Source organism: Wyeomyia smithii, chromosome 3 (assembly GCF_029784165.1).
Source record: "Wyeomyia smithii strain HCP4-BCI-WySm-NY-G18 chromosome 3, ASM2978416v1, whole genome shotgun sequence".
In the NCBI taxonomy this organism is placed as follows: Eukaryota; Metazoa; Arthropoda; class Insecta; order Diptera; family Culicidae; genus Wyeomyia; species Wyeomyia smithii.
In genome coordinates this window covers 200,658,021-200,679,131 of record NC_073696.1, presented here as the reverse complement: position 1 = coordinate 200,679,131, position 21,111 = coordinate 200,658,021, and the positions used below count along the sequence as shown (strand labels likewise).

Here is a 21,111-nt window from a genome sequence, read left to right as displayed (position 1 = left end):
AGAACTAGCTCTGCTCTACGTTCTACGTTGTCTCGAAGTTTCCAAAAACTGGAACAAAAATAAACACCGAAAACCAAAATGATCCCGGTTAGAGGCCACAGCACTACACTAGCCTGCCTGCCTGGTGATTGTTCAGTGTAGTACGGTACGGAATAGGTGAAGTAGAGTGAGATTAGCTATTAAAATATTAACAGTACTGCCGCTCTAGTTAAAATAATTTAATACCACCCACGAACCGAACCTCCGAGGGGTGCGATAGGTTAATTTGCTAGCACCAAGTGAGTTAGCCAAATGTTTCCACTGCTACCATTATGGGACAGGGATTATTCAAGTTATACGGTGTGATTCACGGAAGCACCGACAGGGTTTATTTTCGCACCTGTTACCGCCATGGAACCGTTCAGCTGTTCGCGAACCTGCTGCCGGAGCCGTTCCGCCTTGGTAAGTCGTGGAACACGTCCTGCCGTATTCAGCTGGGACATACTCTTGGACGTGTCGGAACGGCTCATCAAATTCTCGCCCAGCAGTGATGAATTGAAGGAGGACTTGCGCACACTTGCGGAACGACCCGAGTGCGAGTCCTGGGACGTATTACGGTACTTGGCCGAGCCGCTACTCGCCAACTGGGACATGCTGCGTGACATTCGCTTGCTGGCGGCACCACCGTTGGCCGTCGGCGATGAACGGGACGAGGATAACGAGAGGCGGGTCAAGTTCTCCAACTCCATAGCTTGACGGCGCTCGCGTTCTATGATTGCACTGATGTGTTCGCCGTTGCGACGGCGTGGTTGGGCCAGCTGGTCTAGGCGTGTCATCGAGAAAGCTCGACCTATTACAGGGTTGGGGAGTGGTATGTTTCGGAGTTCGATATTTTGCGTATTCAGGCGAGTCGTTTGTAGTCGTTGCAACAGGAAAGCAAAATCACGTTTACAAATAAACAAATCAGAAATAAAGAAATATGAAACCGTGAGAATCTTTCATGCAAATCATCGTTTTTTCTTCAGGGTAGGGTATCAGATGTCTACGGAAAAGTTGATTGTAATAGGAGTAGTTCTAAGAGCAAGGACTAAACTGCAAATAAGGACACGCTCATGCAATAGTTACTTTCTTTCAAATAATTAAACATTTGCAAGCAACAGAGAGGCACTGCACGTTGAGACAACACTTAAACAAACTGCAGCCTTACGATACACTAACAAAACACAATAAGACAAGACTGTCAGAAAGCAAATTATTCGAATAATTATCGGGACAAAATATCTTCTACTTCTACGGGATGAGTTTTAAAGTTTTGCTTGATGTTTAACAGGTTTCTTGTTTGTATGAGGGTGAGTATTATCAAAATCGGTTGTTAGAAGTTATAAATTAGGAAACGAAAAAAAAATGAAACAAATAAAAGAATACTACCTGGTGTTCTGGGAGTGTGAGTGCCGAGAGATGATCTAGAGCTATCGCGAGGACTAGGAATGGTGGGCATAAGATCGGTTTTGCGTCGATTGACGGTACGCTGGTAGCTCATGTCAGCCGAATCGTCTGAACACGCGGGCGAGCGGGCACGCACACACCGACACATTTATTTGGTTGGTCGAATAGAAGAACACGTGAAGATTCGAAACCACACGCACACACGTTGGTGGTTCGAGGTTGAAAGCAATATAGAAAAATACACACACACACGCACGGATGTTTTGAGGCAAACCAAACAGAGCGACGTATGTGCGCGATCATACGTGCGATTATGTGTGTGTGGGTATTTTTGTTCGTTGTTCAAAGAAAAAGAGAAGAGAAAAAGAAGAAAACATGTACTTATTTGAATTTGGTTTGAGGTGAGACATTAGTTTTTTTTTTTCATCGGAACAAAACAACAAAAAGACAGAGACACATTTTTAGTAAACTTCGAAAGAAAAAAACAGAACAAAAATGGTTAGACAAAATTATCGGAAAGTACAAATATCTGACGAATGAGGGAATAACAAATATAAAACCACAAACAAAAAGCAACAATTGCTTTACTGTGTAATTACAGTACACAAAACTGGCAAAGGCCTTAAGCATTGTGTCTTGTAGGAGCGTTAAGTCTCGGATGAATAACATAGAGATAATATCTGAGGACTTGAACGACAACACAATAGACAGAATCAAATAACAACTTATGGCACGTACTAAAGTAAAAGTATTGTATTAACAGTATCAAATATGATGGTACTGAATGTATAAAATAATACACCAAAAGACGCGAGAAATCTAATGAAATAAGCGATTTCAAACACATGCGCTAGAAAAGTAAAATAAAAAATATATTCATATGTAGAAAATAGAAATTTAGTCTTGGATATTGATATTCAGGCCAAACAAAGCAAGCAAAAAACAGAAAAAAAGCAAAAGGATAAACTAAACTGAAAAGGCCACTGCAAAAAGCGAAGTCTCTCACACGTAGTCGAAGTTTGAACAAACAAACATGGCAAAATAAAGATTTTTCAGTAAAGCATTAAAGGTCGATGTGTAGCGAAGAATCGTTAAATACGAAACGAGAGACAGGAAAACGGGTAAATCCATTCGATGGTAGCTCAAAAGACAGTCGAATAATATACAAAAAATAAATGCGCATCAGGACTAGTTAGATGTAAGAAAAATGCTTCATACCAACAATTGAAAGACAATTCAAAAAATATCTCAATAACAAATGCAAACAAGTTAGTAAAGAACTCAAACTGAGAGAAAAAAAAAACGTGAACAAGACAAACTAAAACACCGTTTCAAATGTTCTATATCAATATTGGCGGTGATAGTAGAAGTAGTAGTAGTTTATGCCAAATACGAGGGACGACGCGACAAGACTGACCGCACGCGTCGTCTGTCAGACACGAAGAAACATTTACCCCTTCTTGCACTCGCAGCGGCCGCTCGCTCCGCACTAGACGGCGGTTCGTCAATGTTGATACCAGCACCGGCCAGCGAGAGGGTCAACTTTTTCGGACATTCGCTCGTCTGGGCCCAGTTGAATACCTCGTACATGGAGCTGGACATTCGTCTCATGTCTAGCCACGGATAGCGACGAGGACGGCGATTGTTGTGTAGTGGTGACGGTAGTAGTAGTAGTGGTGGTAGTAGATTGAGTGAATTGGTATTCGGTGCCGTAGTGGTGTTTGTTTTCGGGTTCGGATCCGATCGGGCGATCCGAAACGAATTAACAACGGTACATTACACGACAGGTAATTAGCACACAAAGAAGGGAAGAGAAAAAGAGCCAATCGATGAGAACGGGGTAATTTTGAATAGTTTTTAGTTTTTTTTTCTGATAACAGGCGAAAAATGACTACACATATAGGGATTGATACATTTAGGGGAATAGTCAAAGATGAGAGTAGGGAGCGTTTATCGGCTAGTTATTAAAGAATGTACTAATGTTTTAAAATACGCATGAAACAACAAATGATCAAATCTAGAAAATCTATAACGAGCGTCTTAGCAGAGTGATTGAGATCAATCAAAGAAATAGTCATCGGTTTTCGTTATACTCTACTAAATTTTTTGGAAATAAATATTGAAATTCAGTCCGCAAATATATATTTCGACTGTGACGTACAGTCTTCCTCAGTGCTTATGTGGGCTGGTAAAGAGCAAAGCGTAAATCCTGTTTTTTTATTTGTAGTAGGTAAAACTTTACTTGCTTTGATCACTTCTGCGAAATGTTCTTTGAAACGTATCATTCAAGCCATTGTTGATAAAAAGAAGCGTGCTCAAATTCGGAAATCTTTTACAACACTCAACCCAATAACAGAAGATCTGAAAAGGGTAGCCGTTGAATATGACGTTAACTTGACACGCCCACTTCGTTCAAAATTCAGAAAATTTGCGATGGATATTGTCTACACTAGTAGAAATACCCAACTCAAAACAAAACTAGGGTCTACCAAAGACCCTATTGATACCCTGAACAAAGCTGGAATTTATAAAATTGCATGCAGTCACTGTGACATGGTTTACATTGGACAAACTAAACGCAACCTATTGATACGTTTCAAAGAACATTTCGCAGTAGTGACCAAAGCAAGTAAAGTTTCAACAAATGCCCCACCACACCATTCCAAATCAAAAGTGGCTGAACATATTTTTAACATGGAACATCCACTAACTTCGGATAACATTCACCTCCTCCGCCCCGTTAATAATTTATGGAAATTAGACGTAGCTGAAAGTTTAGAAATTTATAAACAACACTCATGCACGCTTCTCAATAAAGACGCAGGTAATCATCCCTCATGGCTATTCAATCTGCTTCCCAAAAACCCCAGACATGGTACGGTAAACAATCGACCGCATAATTCCCTACCTAGCTTCAATTAAGGGTGCTAAATTTTCATTTTTACCTACTACAAATAAAAAAACAGGATTTACGCTTTGCTCTTTACCAGTCCACATAAGCACTGAGGAAGACTGTACGTCACAGCCGAAATATATATTTGCGGGCTGAATTTCAATATTTATTTCCAAAAAATTTAGTAGAGTATAACGGAAACCGATAACTATTTCTTTGATTGAACAAATAATCAACTCATTCAGTAGGAGTGCAAAATCTAGCTAGTATCATCTGATTATTTAGTTTCTCAAACACTCCCAATTACTGCTTCTGACTTATATAGCTCAAAATAATGTCATGAAAAAACCATAGATGGTAGGGGTTTTCATCATGCAATCGAATACTGAACGAACGGAATTTCGAAGACAACCGAAAATGTTCAAAAAGTTCCAGAAAACAACTTACAACCAGGTACAAGATCAAGACGATTACGCAAATGACCACTTAGTAGTGTTATCATCCTCTGCATTCACTACAAACCGATATCGTAGAGGAACGTACGTAACATTTCTAATGTCCCTAAACTAATGACTATACTGAGAAGGAGCAGCTAACCTAATTGTACAGGTTTAACTATCTAAGTTCGAGCTCAGTAAAAAAGTGCAATGGAACTGATGAAAAAAAAATAAGAAAATTAAACTGAAAATGAAACTAATAAACTATAAGCCAGGTATAACCACACTCCTAGCAAATCACGAAACCTGGAGTTGGTGGAAACTATAACTCCCTGCAACACAGACCGTTCAACGATCGGTGTAAACACTAGCATCCGAGACTGTTACGGTGGACCTCTCTTTGGGATTCGATTTCTTTTAGCGAAACGCAATCGAGAACAATGGATGCGAATAGGTACACCTACAAACACAAGATACAAACACGCACACACATAAACAGACAACCTACCGTCGGTCGATCTATCTAAACCACTAGCGGAGGTAGCACGTTTTTTGGAGTTTCCGTCGGGGAGTTCCCGTTCGGAGCTGCGACGCGTCAGTGGTGCCCCGGTGTACGCTACATTTGTGATAGATGTTGCTCTGTGAAGAAAAAAAAATCAAAATTAGTGTCAACTAAGTACTAGAAACAATGACATATCGCAAAACCAAAATCTGAACACTTCTCACCGACGGTTGGTCCAGAACGAGCTGCTCATGCCACTATCACCAGTGTCGATCATACGCGGGGTCGACGACCCGAACGCGAACGCGATCGAGCTGCGCTCGTTGCGCCGTTTGGTTTCCATTCGCTGTTCCCGTTCCTGGTTCTTCTGCAGTATGTACTGTCGCCGTTCGTTGTCCGCTTCCTGTATCGCGCGCCGTCGCTCCTCCACCTGTGAGCGTCGGTCGTTTTCGCGTCGTCGCAGGTCCTCCATTCGGCGTCGGCGTTCCTCTTCCTTCTGTTCACGAAATTTCTGCGCCGCCAGTGCTTGTGCCTTCAGTTCCTCTAGCTTTCGCTGCCGTTCCTCATTCTGCCGTTCCTTGATCTGTTTTATTCGCTCTTCACGTTCCTTTTGTTGTTCCTCTTGAATTGGTATGGATTCGGAGGGGGAGAAGTAAAAAAATATAAATTACAATCGATGAATTGATTTGTTTTTACAAAATATTATGAACAAGTAGCACTCAACAAAGGGAAAACTTGTTATCGATCACAATTAGTCAACAATCAAAATAAGTTATCATTGACGTTACACTTCATAACTGCCTCGGTCTTCCTGAACCGCGAAACCGCAGTTCGTATTTTGAATTACGGCCGAACAAAATTATTGTGAGGAGCGGTAACTAGCGAAGCGTTACGGGTTAACAGTTGCAAGGTCAAGTTTTTTGGGTAGTTTTTATTTAACCGAAAGGCTAAGCGAACAATGAATCCATTGTAGCCGGATTCTCATGCAGCCAATTCAATTGCTCAATGGTTGTTAAAAAGTTGTCTTTTCCTTTCAGACACCAGCTGTTATTTATAAACATTGCATAGTACGACGCATAGAGCATGAATAGTTGGCACTTGACAATAACCTTATATATTTAATCAAGAAGAACTTTCTCAAGCGATTTCGCATGTTCCTGAATACATAGGATGAGGTAAATAAGCTACCTCTAATTTTAAGCATGTTTTTAGTTAATTGTTGATATCTTGAAAAGCATTAGTCGAACCACACCTTGTAGAAATAATGTGTTCAAATGACGTACAGTTTGATCACGTTTGGTTGCATAGATGTAGACCCACAGATGAGTTAGCATAAAATCTGTCTCAGTGAGTCTACTATCTATGATAACAGTGCCTGAAGAAATTATCTGAAACTTTTAGTTTTGAAGAAAAAAGTAAAATTTGGGAGCTGCTCCAGCTTATATCTATATAAACTCTCTTTTTGAATACGAACAGTAAAACTTAAAAAAAAGAGTTACGGCTAAGCTACTGCTGGAGTCCCTTAAGATTGGATGTTGGTTATTCTAATTGCTCACATCTTTTAAAAAAAAAAAAAATACATACTTCTTTCTATTTGTTAAATTATCTAGGCTGACATAAATTTTATTTACATTTTGACGTAGGACTACGTCTTTGTTTTCTATACTAGATTACACTTTGTGAAATTGAAAATGAAACTGGCAAATGTTGCGTCAGATTTCAAACAATTATAGCAAGCGAACGATTTAATGCATCTTAGTCATTTATATATCGGTGAATAGATAAAATGTGTAACAATTTTTTGATATAATGTTCAACATTGTTGCTTTACTGCTTAATGGTGGAAAAAGGTGAAAAGTTCCAAGGTCGTACTTTCCTATACATTTCCCTCGTTATTGGCTTGCTTCTCGAGCACAGCTAAATAATCTCCACTGCCTACATATTTTGACTCAACAAAGTGTTTTGGTTTGTTTGTCTTTCTCTAAGCTGCGTGGCCACGCCCTAATGACAAAAATCTACTCTGAACTCGATACAAAAGACTGCGAGTAAAAAATTCAGTTTCAGTTTAGTTTATTACACAATAGCGAGTGCAGTGCAGCTGTTAAAGGTACGCGATATTGAAAAACGAGAGCTGCATACGAGTCAACTTCCAGGCACTGCGGAGCCTGTTACCTTTATTTTGCATACGGCAGCAACAGTTACCATCGTTCGCTGCAGGATATTTTGCTGGCACAGCTACTGGAGGGCACAACGGAGAGCAAATTTTATTATGCGCGGCCAAGAACTACCGTTGGTGCGAGAACGCTGATGTTCTGTTCGTTCTGTTGTTGTTCTGCACACGTGAAGATTATGGAACCGGTTCGGTTTTATTTTGCATACGGCAGCAACAGGCACCATCGTACACTGCATGATATTTTGAGGAGAACAGCGGAGAGCAAATTTTATGCGCTGCCAACCAAAATATTCAATGCTATCGCTGGTGGTGCGATCATCAGCATTCTGTAGCACACATTTCGAGCTGAAGATTATGGAGTCGGTTCTTTTCAGAACTATAAATACTTGAAGATAAGAGTTATGAGAATTTTCACAGCTACTACTAGTGTGAAATGTTCATCTATTTCTCAATAATCATTTCTACAATAACGACCAGGGCGCACCAAAGATAAACGGTAGTGTTGCCTATGAACAGTTTATCACAACAAGATACAACCCTCATTTCAAGAATTTTCACTGCTAAATTGAGTAATTTTCGGGTTAATTGTTTGTTTGGTCCACTCGAACACCGTCATCAGTCAAATATTAGAATCGGAAATTAGTTAATCTAAAAACCAGAGTGATTTTCGCATCGGGAAAGCAAAAACTTTCTTTTGATGCTTATGAAAATCACTAAGTAGTTTCGAAGGTGTTTCGGTTTGTTTGTCTTTCTACAAGCTGTGTGGCCACGCCCTAATGGCAAAAATCTACGCTGACTCGATACAAAAGACTGCGTGTAGAAAATTCAGCGTCAGTCTAGTTTGTCACACAATAGCTAGTGGAGTATAGTTGTTAGAGGTACGCGACATTGAAAAACGAGAGCTGCATACGAGTCAACTTCCAGGCACTGCGGAACATGTTACCTTTATTTTGCATACGGCAGCAACAGTTACCATCGTACGTTGCAGAATATTTAGCTGGCTACTGGAGGGCACAGCGGAGAGCAAACTTTATTATACGCGGTCAAGCAAAATATTCAATGCTACCGATGGTGCGATTATCAGCGTTCTGTAGCACGAATTTATAACTGTAGATTATGGAATCGGTTCTTTTCAGAACTATAGATGCTTGAAGATAAGAGTTATGAAAATTTTCGCAACTACTACTAGTGTAAAATTCAACGTTTCAATTTCATACAACCCCTAGGGCTGTATACCTTGTAGTATTTTGTCACCCCCTTTAAAATTGTTAAAAATTGGAAGGGAAAAAAGCCGTTTTGTTAACAATATTGTTTTTTTTTTGCAACTAACAAGTCCAGTGACAGGCAGAGAGTCAAAAGGCAAGCCAAATAATTAAAACAATGATAAAGTGTTATTTTTCAACATTCATTTGAGTGCAAGTCACAAACATTGTAACGTGAATAAAAATTTGAGAGTGTGTTTTATTTTTGCCACCCCCTAACTTTGATTACTTTGGACATAAAAAGAATTCGAGATTTGTATCAGCCTTATTACGAATATTGATAATTTGTGTGATTTCATCGAGAAAAAGGATGTTTCACAAACAGTTTTTTTATATTCTCCTCCAATGTATGCAAAAGTTTTTCTCATTGCGTGATTCAACTATGTTATTCAATCACCTTTTATCTATGGATTTTCGGTTTGGTTATAAAATTTGAGAGAGCCATGCGATTCAATATCACAGGCAAAAAATTGGAATTTTAAATACTGGTGAATAAGTGTGACAAAAAATCTTTTTCCTAAATGGAACTTGCGTTTCCCACAGATAATAATTTTAGATCAGTACACCCGTGTGAAATGACGTCGATTAATATTAATGTGTTTTTTTTTTCACTCAGCATATTTGGTAACACCTTTCAGCGTCCTTTAGGGAAGCCATATCCTATATTTTTTCTATACTACATTACCTATGTTATTTCGATAACAAAAATCTTATAGTAATGTAATAACATACGACAAATAGTAGCATTTTACAAGTTCCCCGGTCATTTTCAAAAACGAAGTTCTTTCTTGTTAAAATAATATACGTTGATACTTGCTTTAGTAACTCTCTCAAGCGTGGTTTTCGTTCAGAAGGCTAGAGTGATCCCTCCGCCATCAACGTGTGCAAATAACGTGTCATAAAAAGGTGTTTGATAAGTTGTGGTGATTTACTGAAAGTGAGCGATCCAAAATTTGATCAAAGCAGATAGGACCTTTTGAAATGTTTCTCTAGATATAGGTAGAAATAGAAGCAAACTGAATTAAGAGTATTATTCTTCATTTACTGTTACTTATTTTTTTGTTCATTTTTTTGTGATCGATTTTCATTTATTGTTTATATTGGTTTAAAATTTTCTAACTTCAATCTGCGATTCTAGAATTTATTTTGAGTATCATATTTCATATTTCCTATTTCAACATATCCTATTTTTGTTTTCTTTTGATATTTTTTCCTTCACTCCTTGATTATTTCTGCTTTCAATTTTATTCCATTTTGTCTTCGTATTTCCCGCTTCCTTCTTTTTCCGATTTTCAATTTACGTTTATCAGCTTCCTATCTTATTTTCTTGTCCCTTGTTCCATTTTAATTTTCCATTTTATTATAGGGAATTGACCCTCCCAGTTGGTCTCGAGGTACGATGCTGGCCTAACAAGCCAGTCGTCGTAGATTCGAGTCTCGGCTCGGGAGAGACCGTTAGAGTCAATAGGATCGTAGCGCTAGCCCCGCAATTGTCAGGTACACTTAACAGTTGGCTGCGAAATATGTGTATAATAAAACAGAAGTTCGTGTTCCGAATCGGAATGTAGCACCGAGGGTTTGCTTTGCTTCGCTATGGGGAATTATTTTTTCTTGCTTTTTACAGTATTTCTTCCACCTTTTTACCCAATTTTCCTTTAATGCTTCGATGACCATTCCCTGTTTCTGTTGCTTATCTCGCTTTCTTTCACTTACTTTTCTGATTTCATTTCGACCCACCTTCCCCCTTGTTGTGCTTGGAGTTGGCAATTCCATCTTTCATTTCCTTTTTCCTTTCCACTTTCGTTACTCATTTTCCTGTTTTATTTCCTTTTTCCTTTTCCATTTACCGTTCTTCCCATTCTTTTTTTACGTTTCCTTTTCTCACAATCCTTACCTATCTTCCATTCGCTTTTTCCTAAATAATGTAAAGTTTCGTTAAAATTTGCTGCTGCTTTTTAAATGAAAAAAAAAAAACACTCACAGGCCTTGTAAAAACAGTTGCTATCCAAATAAATACTTAAAGCATTTTTTGAAACTTTTTCAAATCATATTTGGAATAATATCTGTTGAGAAAAAAATCCCTGGGCTCGATTATATATGATTCGATAATATATAATTTTAAGCTCAAATATTTTTAAAAGGAAAATTGAAACGCCGTAAGGGAACGTCTATAAAATACGTAATGCCTGATGGGGGGTCTGACACAGTGTTGCTATCTTTACGAAATTTTAAACATCTATACAAAAAAAGGGAAGTCAAAAATAATTATGTTTGCATTTCGAAATTATGGACGTTCTCTAATTGATTCATGAAACAAAAAAAAACAAAATTTAAAAAAAATGAAAATGGATAAAAAATCTTAAACTTCTAAAAATTATTAAAAAATAAATAAAAATTAATTTGAAAATTTAATAAAAATCAAATATATTTAAAAAAAATGGCTGACGTTCCGGGTTAAAAGTAAACAAATCAACATATACTGATTAATATTTTTCTTTACGTTTGGTTGCAATTTTATAACAAAATACCTACAAGACACACATTTTTTTGTAAGAAATGTGTTTTCTGATTCAAAGGGGATTAGTCATAAATTAAATTTATCTTATTAAAAAACCATGAAAATTTCCTTAAATCGGGCTCCATGAATGATTTTTCAAGTGTCCTGCGGCGTTTTTGATTTGAAATATAAAACAACTTTGAATAAACAATTTTTTTATTGGCTGTTTAGACCTTTGGCTTGGCGTAACAATTTTTTAAACCAAACTATGTAGAAGAGTGTCTGCCTTTTTAAATTTACTCATTGTTTAAAAAAATGGAGCTCCACTAAATATTTCCGTTTGGGAAAGTGTTCCGCCAAGCAAAGAATCTGGGAACCCCCGGTATAGAGGATTCGATTAAGGGGTTATATACCTTTTTTCTTGAGTGAATAGAGCAAAGTTTGGATTTTTTTTAAGCGTGTGGCATTTTTTTATGGCATAAAAGAAGTAATTTTCTGAAAGTTCAGTTATTCAAAAACAACAAAACACGTTTTTTCATAAGAAATACCAACTATTTAGGGAGTAATGGCCGTTTCCTCGAAACGCTTTTTTTGACGGAGGTTTGCGGTGTTTACGATGCAAACGGGAACGTTTCTTCTGAAAATTCATGTTTCGAGCGCTAAAAATTGAATTGAAAATTTTTTTTCGACAAAGTTAAACTTCGTGTATCAAAAAACGATTGTTCAATGACCGGGGATGAATAACGAACATTGAAAAAAAAAAGATGATGAAAATCGGTTCAGTAGTTTTATCGCAATCGTGAACACGGCAAGGTGCGCTGAAAATCGCTCTAAATTTCTCCCTCTTGCTCAAATCCTTATGAAAATTTGTAGAAATGTTCTCAAGATGTTATACTTTAAGATAATGCAACAAAAAAAAAATTCAATTTTTTCAAAACTAAAAAGGTATATAATCCCTTAAAAAAGGGGGAAATATGGAGACTATATATAATCGAGTCCGATCTGTGTAGAGTTTCAACCGTTCTTGTGAATTTCAGTGCCCCTAGCCTCCTCGAATGTCCGTCCACTGGTTAACAAGAGCGACAAAACATTTCCCCTGGAGCCAGGCTTGTTATTCTCCCCAATATGTGAAAAGAGCGGAGTTACAATTCACCGCTCGCTTCTTCTCCGGCACGAGCGCTGCAATTAGCAATTTTTCGCATCACACTTCTCTCTTCTGCGTCGAACTGTGCTCCTAGTGCTCGTAGAAAAAATTAACTAACTGCTACCTGTACCATAGCCGAGCGAAACAAGAGTGGTGTATCACTCTTGTGAGAATACACAAAAGCACACCGCAGTGTGCACTGCTGAGGTAATACAACAGAAACAACTTAAGTTTTCTCGTAAAAGAATGTGATGCGGAGTGGCGCATGGGTTTGTATTTTTCAGTTTCGAGATGACAATGAAGCGACGCAAAGCGAAGCTTTTTCATGTATTTTTCCATCGTTGATCTTCACCAAGAAAAGACGCGACGCGCGCCGCTTCACTTTCAGTATAACATCAACCTTACTGTAAAAGCACTGCAGTGAGCTCTCGTCATTTCTCTGTTTGCCCACAAAGAGTCATAAAAAAATTTCGAAGAAATGTTGGTAATTTTCAGGTTTTTTTCATTAAAAAAAATATTTTTTTTTTTCAAATATAGTGGAGATTCACAATTATCCCCATCTCCCAGATGATCTCGAGGTACGATGCCGGCCTAACAAGCCAGTCGTCGTAGGTTCGAGTCTCGCCTCAGGAGAAACTATTAGTGTCAGTAGGATCGTAACGCTAGCCCCGCAATTGTCCTGTACACTGAACAGTTGGCTGCGAAGTCTGTGTATAACAAACAGAAGGTCAAATTCCAAATCGGAATGTACCATCAAGGCTTTGCATTGCTTTAGAGATTCTCAATTGTATTCGATATTGAAAACCCCATCGGAATCTCATTCATTGAAAAGAATATTTCAAATCACTTACAATTATAATGCACTAATTTTTTCCACATCATTCAAAAGTCAAGGACATTTTTCCATTCGCCAGAATAGGATGAAAGTAAACGTCTGTAATTAGTCAGAAACCTAAGCTGGTAATTCCCAATGGCTTTATATATTTTGATATAAATGGTTATCATCAATTTTGAGTTAGAACAGACACATTTAGTTATATAAGTTGAAACTGTTATATGCTATTTAAAAATTCATCAAGGCAACTTTCGTAAGATTTTTTAAAATTATCTTAGGTTTCAAAATGACAATAGACGATCGCTTTTATCCTTCTTTTGTATCCATATTTCGAGGAGTATTTAACCTTTCCTTGAACTAACAAGTATCTTTTAAAATTCAGAATGAAATAGCAGAATTTCTCTGAATGAAAACATTTCAGTCATTTCATTAAACTCAACGGTTTTATGATTATCGTTTTACTATACGTTTTTTTTCATAATTAGTATATCCAAATAAAAATATCATCTTGATAATATAGTTGTTTCCAAATATTGTTTCCGAAGCGTTCACAACACTTTATTCCAATTATAAGTGATTTTTTTCTATTTTTTTTTTTCAAATAACATTGATTTATTTTAAATTTCAAATATCAGGACGAAGTAAAATTCATGCTCGTTAGTCTTTGACACCGCTAAAAAGATGTTAATATTCATGCATAGACTCGCGTACACTCGCATTCCGACAAAAGCTTGGCTGTTTAATTGCAATGCTGCAGCTAAGCAGCACCCACAGCAAGAAACCACTTGCTAGAGCTAGCCGGTACCTTCGTCATTGAACCCATTAATATCGATATCCTCGCCCACGCAGGCAAACCAGTGCAATGTATGCGCTACAGAGTGTCGACGACGGCTGTCTGTGGAGCGAGACAGGCAGAGACGTACGTCAATATTTCTGTTCAGAAACAGATGGTTGCCAAACTGTTTTCGATTTTTTCAATGCACTGATAGTTAACGGCATTTTTGGACCTGATCGTTCAGTTTTGAATTCTGTTTTGCTAAATTAATCGTTAAAAAAATGATCAAGTAAAACATACCGCCTTCTATCAGTTCAATTCAAGCAACGGAAAGCAACATTAAATTAACACCAACCTTTATTAGCTGAAGATGGTCTGGTCTGTTTTTGCGCATTTGCATCCCTGTTTCCAGCTGAAAAAAAGAAAAAAACATTTTTTTAAATTGTAAATCATTACAAAAATAGTACATTTATAATAAATCCTAAAACTCAACTACAAAAACTTTGTGTTCTGAAACTGGTGGTTTCTCAATAATCTTGTTTTTACGAAGCTTTGCAAGTGGAAGAGTCTTGTTCGTTAAGAGTATATATTACTCTTTGTTCGCAGGTAGAGTTTTCAATCACATGAGCAACACGTGACCGAACGTCGTCGTGTGACAAAACTATTTAACAGGTCGAGGTTTATTTATACAAGCAATTCACACGACATCACGGTCTGGCTCGTTTGTACCCACTACTGAAATCGATCACCGTGATTCGCGGCAAAAAATTGGTTGATCCTCTAGATCGCTTGAAGTCAATCATGCCTTATTAGACGCTTGTTGACTGACGCAGACGGAACAGCGCCCGATTTAGCGATGATTTAATCTCTCCACAGCCGTCATTCACCACGGTACCACTAAACAAGAAGCATTAGCCGTGTAAATATATATCCGAAAAAAAAAAACGAAAATAGTCTATACAACCCAGAGTGACTCCTACACAACGCGTGTGATAGTTATAAACACACCTAAGGTGATGCAGATTTTGATTCTCATTCATGAATGATTTCTATGTTGATTCAGAAAAAAAAACGAAAACATCAAGATTTACAAACAAATCGACATCGAACATTGACATCCAGCTAACCAAGGACAAGATTAATGCTTCACGGATTTTTATCGTTCACATATGCGAGTATGTAGGCGATCCCACTCCGCTGGATGCTGCAAACTTGATCCCGCCGCCGCCGCATGGTTTAGCCTCTTTCGATATGCTACCGAATGAATGGCGCCGCTTTACTACCCACACGCCTGAAGCCTTGCAGTGCATTGCAATCTCGGACAGCCCACGGCGGCGATTACGGCGGGGTAGTTAAGATAAATTTCGCCGACAAGAAATGGATTGCGCGACAGACTCGTAATCGATGGCAATAAGCATTACCGGTTGTCAATTTACAGTCAGTAGAGGAGAAAAAATCGAACCACTTCAAACCTATGTCGTGATTGCATATTTTGCCTTTAATGGCAGGGGCGATGAAGCGCTTGAATACTGCGATAAGTAACTGAGAAAACTATTGGAATGTTTAGCGCAATATGGTTTCCCATGACAGTATCGAGTTAAGAGTTGAAAACTGAAAGCTAGTAGCTATTGCATTGAATTTTTGAATTATGATTATTAACTCAATCCTCGAAACAGGCAAACTAATAAAAAAATCACGTAGATCTTCTAAGCTCATGAACTTTATGGATCTACTGATAGTCTCGTTTCATCTCATCTTAATGTTTTCTATTCTCATTGTTCGTTAATTTCGCTGCCTTCTGGTTTTCCTGTTCTTTTTTCGGTTTGTCCCTGTTCGCTTATAACTTTCTTACTGATTTTTTCGTTTTTAAAATGTTTTCGTGAAACTAGATATGTAATGCGGTCGAGGAGAGGGTACGGGGGTAAAATTAAAAATATTAAAACCGAACTATCTCGAGACGTAGTCAGATTTAAAACGGCAAGAATTGATTTCTATTTTCAATACATTCCACACACGCTAAACTATCATAATTTCATATATTTTTTACATCTTCAACAAAAATATTAAGAGAAATATCATAACGATTGCAGGATTAGAGTCTCTTCCCTCCTAGCAATACCACGCCACGATTGAAATCCCGCTACGAGAAACTGGTCCTTTTTATTATAAAAGGTGCCCTCCCCCCCCCACGTCCATCCCCGTTCCATGACATGACATGAATAGACACAATCCATCCCCGTCCAACGATTAACATGTGTTACCATGAACTTAGACTAATTTGATGTCTCGAAGGTGAAAGTTATTCGAAAAGTTTGAAACAACCCTTTTTCTTGAACAATTTCTAAACCTGCTGTTAAAAAGTAATTAAAACTGATGTCTTGAAAGAAAACATGCTGATAAAAACAACAGTACCATACCAGAAACAAACAGCAATGCTGCTGCTGAATAAAAGTTTATCTTATGAGTATAGTTGCCATAAAAACCATAAATTACTCAACAAGAATTGAAGTTTTTTGCAACAGTTATAAGTGAAATTTATTTCATTTTATCTTCGATAACACAGTGAAACAAAAATTGATTTTTTTTTCTGCCATGGCTTCTATATATAATTTTTTTGTGTATTTTTATGCAAAACTAAATTTCCCCGAGTTTGAACATATTTCAACTTATGGGGCAACAATGGCGCCATTTTGAATTTTTCAGAAACCGGTAATTTTTTATGTTTTTTCGACGCCATTTTGTTTTGCGACCAAATATCAAAATTCTAAGAGTTTGTCCACATATTAGCATCTTTTCACCCATCTTTTGAAAAAAAAAACAGATCTCAAATCGGACAAAAACTGAGCTCAAAACGGTGATTCTAGGAATCCGGTTTTGGCATAGTCTTAGTATATTTCACAAAGCAAAATAATATCGATTATTTCTGAGCATCAATGGTAATTCGCTAATATCTTAAAGTGGTAGTCAAATTATATCTTATTTTGAGTGAAAAAGTCTCAGAAATCGATGGTAGGTGTCTGATCTGCCGGGTCAGCTAGTTCGAAATATATTTAGAATTGTTTATTCGATCGAAAGATGTCTTCAGCAAAGTTGTTGGTAGTAGTTTCTCCTTCCGAAAATAAATACTGTCAAATTCGTTTTCCGTGTTTTTTTCAAAGGTCGTAAATTGCTTTGTGCTGACAAATTTCTGAGCCTATAGAATATTTTTAGATCATAAAAAATAATTTAGGGTAAAAATAGTTTGGTCAGTATAGTGTCTTCGACAAAGTTGCATATAGTAATTTTGTCCTTCTAAATAAAATATACAAAATGGTTTTTAAAAAATTTTTTTTTTATTTTCCCATTTTTTACTGTTTTTGTTGTATGAATTTTGATAATTTCGTTTATAAAAAAAAACACTTTTGGGATATTTAATTTAAAATGTTTCTTCTATTATTTTTCTTGAAAAAAAAAATTCCACTGTTCATATTTTTTTGTTAAGAACAAAACTGCTATCTTCAACTTTGCCGAAGAAATCATACCAAGCAAACAAACCGGTCTGGTTCTAGACATGTTTGTAATCGTTAATACCATTTTTACACAAGATTTCATCAAAAATATAACTAATATCATAAAATAACATTTGCAGCCTATGTAAATTTCCATGCGAAGTTTCAGCTAATTTATTTTTGTTGCCTCCTCTAGTCACTCATTGTTTTCACGCTGTATGTTATACAAAAAATACTATATAAATTAATGTATTTACTGAAAAGTTAATAGCTAAAAGGTTTCAGTACACCCACAGGTCATTTCAAACAGTAGAAAACCAAGCAAAACTGTTTCTTTACGTTTTAAAGGAATTTGTTTTACATCGCTGAAAAAAGGTTTAAGTTATAGCGGCCAAGGAAAGTACGGTGATTTTGTCTACGATATACTGCCTTTTTTAACTTTCACAGTCCCAGCTAACAACTATAAAGTAAAGAGTTTTAAACTATAAATTAGTAATTTTCATAATTATGCATTGCATAGATGTTGTCGGATGCAAAACCTTTGCAAACATCTTTAAATCACATCTTTAAATTTATCTGATAAATAAATGTTAATATAAAACAACTTTGCAGTTTCATGCTTATCTTCCAATGTACATCATCACTTGATTGCACTAATAATTATCATTATGTTTCTTACCAACTTTGAATGACACGTGACGTTCCCTTCGATTTGCCAGCAGCTGTTGATCGGTCAGACTTAGATTCTCTCGAGACAGCGATTTGACTAGTATACCCCGCAGTGCAGCCAGCGTGGTGCTGGGAATCCGCTCCAAATCATCGACAATACCCATGTCAATGCCCATTGTTACACCTCACAATTTTCACCGGTAATTGATTTTCTTTCACCGCCAAGCGCCAAACTGCGTGCACAAATCTTTACGAGTTGAGACCTGACCTGGATTCACGATCAACTGATTTCTTGGACTAATTTATATTCCACCTCCGCACATCGGTATCCACAATCACTTTGCCCAGCGCTCGACGACCGAAGTGCTAATTTCATGGCAGCTGATCATGATACAGAGTATCGCGACGACAGCTAGCAGTTGTCACCCAGTTTGGTTTCCGTTATACATTTACAACCACAATCAGATCACTAAACTGCTTCAAACTTCAGTTATTGTGGGTTCAATTTCTACTTCCTGACTTCGTTATGATTGCCTCACGTTCACTGCTGAAAATAGTTGAACGGTTTCATCATGATTTACGTCAGCTTGCTATAGGCTTCTTCTCAGGCATGTCCTTGAATGCTAATCAACAGATAGCGATTTCCACTTAATATTTATCGTAAGTAATGACTTGAGCAAACTATTCTCTAATCCCATAAAACGATATGTAGCTCTTGTTTTGTGTTAATCACAACACAAAAAGAAAAACAATATATTCATCGCATTACACATGTCACTATCCAACACAAGGACCGTCAATAAACCACCCGCCGTAGTAAATACCTAATGCACAACTAACTGAACAGATAGCGAGAGCTTGGTAAACCAAGACATCTTTTGCGATATAACTCGGAATGACAGGCGACACTATTCACAGTACCCTCCCCGGAGGCGAGAATTCCACAGGCAAACACCTTGCGGGGAGGACAGCGGAACGAAAACTGAACAAATATGACGTGGCGAGTGAACAGCGCCAGGCAGCACCAGCAGCAGCAGCAGCAGCCGTCACTAAGATGCTGATGCTAACTAATGGATGATGATGAATGATGAACGAACCCGACAAAACAGCGCCTCCCGCCCAGACATGCAGGCTGATCCTCACCCAGGTCGTGAGCGGGTTGTTCTGTGGGTCCGTCGAGTTCGAAGTTGGCGGTAGAATAAACGAACAAATAACTGTGCGAGTCAACTCAAGGCGTTACGTCACTCTGGCCCCAAGATAGAGTATAGTTCAGCTAAGTGTGACAGCTTTGCACTCTTTTCAGGCGTTCTTTCGAGCAACAGCACACAAAGCACGACGAGAGGCTGCTGCTTGTATTATATGTAGTACGTACAACACACAGAAACTATGAACTGTTCAAACATGTTGTATTTAATCTACAAGGCAAGTTTTGATTTTACTTCACGCGCGGCATGGCGTCACATTCGATCATCGTTGTCGTGAACACACAGCTGAGTGATGAAGTTAACACAATCAGCTTCGTGCCCCAAGAGTGGCGAGAAAAATTGTCTTCGAAAATATGCTGTCAACTTTTTGACTAAGTCAGCGACGGACTTTAAGGTTGAACAGTTTCCTACATCAAACGATAGGTAAAGTAAAAGAATTGTGAACAGTTCAGATTATCTAAGCCAATATTTTGGTTTATAGTTGTATATGAGGCGATAATGACAATGACCACATTTTTTTATTATGTTTACGAGCAAATAGAGTTACATTATTCAACAAAATGCTCAGTGGGTTTCCATGCCAAATAATCTGAAAATACGCAAAAATTTAATCGACCTTTTTCTTTTAAATTGACCTTTGCACACAAACAGCAAACTAAGTATTTTCCGCGAATGGACAAATTTTTCAGAGTCAAGAGTAATTTGTTGAAAGGCGTAAGCATTTTGGCATAGGTTAAATTCATGCATTGTAGCTCAAAAACCCTTGGTGGTACAGAACAACTTTTTGAGAATGAATTATAGGGACCCAATAATACCTTACAAAAAAGATATACACCACAAAAAAAATTCCGTACCGCAATAAATAAATGATGGATGAAGAAAAATAAAGAAAAAACAAATATTAGCTAAAATAAATTGCAAGTAAACACTGAACATCCAAGATGGAGAAATGAAAGACAAAATTTGTATATAAGGTTAGTTAAAAAAAATGCAATTCAAAATTTTTCAATGTACAGGTCGGACCCGATTATCCGAAGTTTTGAGGAATATTTCACTCCGGATAACCGAATTCTTCAGATAATCGAACCGATTAATACATTTTTTTATGTTTCCTCATCGAGAAGAGTCAGTTTGTTGATGAAAACAATATTTTACTCGGTAAAAATGGCGACATAAAATATGAAAATCATCTAGCGTCTGTACGTCGATGTTTTTCAAATTTAATTTTAATGAGATAAATCAATCATGTCACCTCTTTTTCATGCAAAAACCTGCATCAAATATAGCATTTATCGATCAAACTGATAAAAAGACAAACGTCACAAAAGTAAACAAAATCCGAAATTGATAAAAGAAAAAAATATAACTCCGGATAATTGAACCCATTTCTCCGCATAATCGTGCCTCGAATAATTCGGATCATCGAATAATGTACTTTAATGATTTTACAAGATTTGGATAACGATTTCCAATTAAATAACTTATAATAATTAACTTCCTACATAAATCTGTTTTCAAGTTATTCTGTATTCGAATTCAGAAAGTTAGGAAATTAACTCTATTTTTTTATTAACACACAAAAATAGTTGAATTTCCCATGAAACTTATTTTTCGTTGAAACTTGACATTATTCTAAAATTTTGGTAAAACGTTCAGCATAAAGAAATGTAAGGCGACTTTATACTTAAAAGTTAAGTTTGGAAGATTTTTTTCAATTTCGAATTTTAGAATAATAATCAAAAGCCAATGATGCAAATTTATTCTAACAGTAATTTCAAGCTATGATGCTCTTGGTAACTAACCTGT

General features: G+C 37.1%; 1 protein-coding gene across 32 annotated transcripts in view; it reads right to left on the bottom strand.

Annotated features, from left to right (window-relative positions):
• The window catches only part of LOC129730917 (capping protein inhibiting regulator of actin dynamics), a 281,403-nt gene that overhangs the window by 17,913 nt on the left and 242,379 nt on the right, over positions 1-21,111 (bottom strand). For 10 of the 32 annotated variants that reach the window (XR_008728941.1, XM_055690544.1, XM_055690548.1 and 7 more), the window contains 7 exons: positions 14,299-14,355; positions 13,974-14,063; positions 5,482-5,878; positions 5,264-5,394; positions 2,880-3,038; positions 1,408-1,533; positions 380-829 (listed from right to left, as the gene is read on the bottom strand). Coding sequence is in view for 31 of the 32 variants with exons in the window: in XM_055690544.1 (XP_055546519.1) it covers positions 380-829; positions 1,408-1,533; positions 2,880-3,038; positions 5,264-5,394; positions 5,482-5,878; positions 13,974-14,063; positions 14,299-14,355 (1,410 nt within the window). In the remaining variant the exon portion in view is untranslated. Of the gene's footprint in view, positions 1-379; positions 830-1,407; positions 1,534-2,879; positions 3,039-5,263; positions 5,395-5,481; positions 5,898-13,973; positions 14,064-14,298; positions 14,356-18,110; positions 18,695-21,111 lie in introns of those variants that run through there. The other 22 variants (XM_055690551.1, XM_055690557.1, XM_055690534.1 and 19 more) reach the window with 11 other exon arrangements.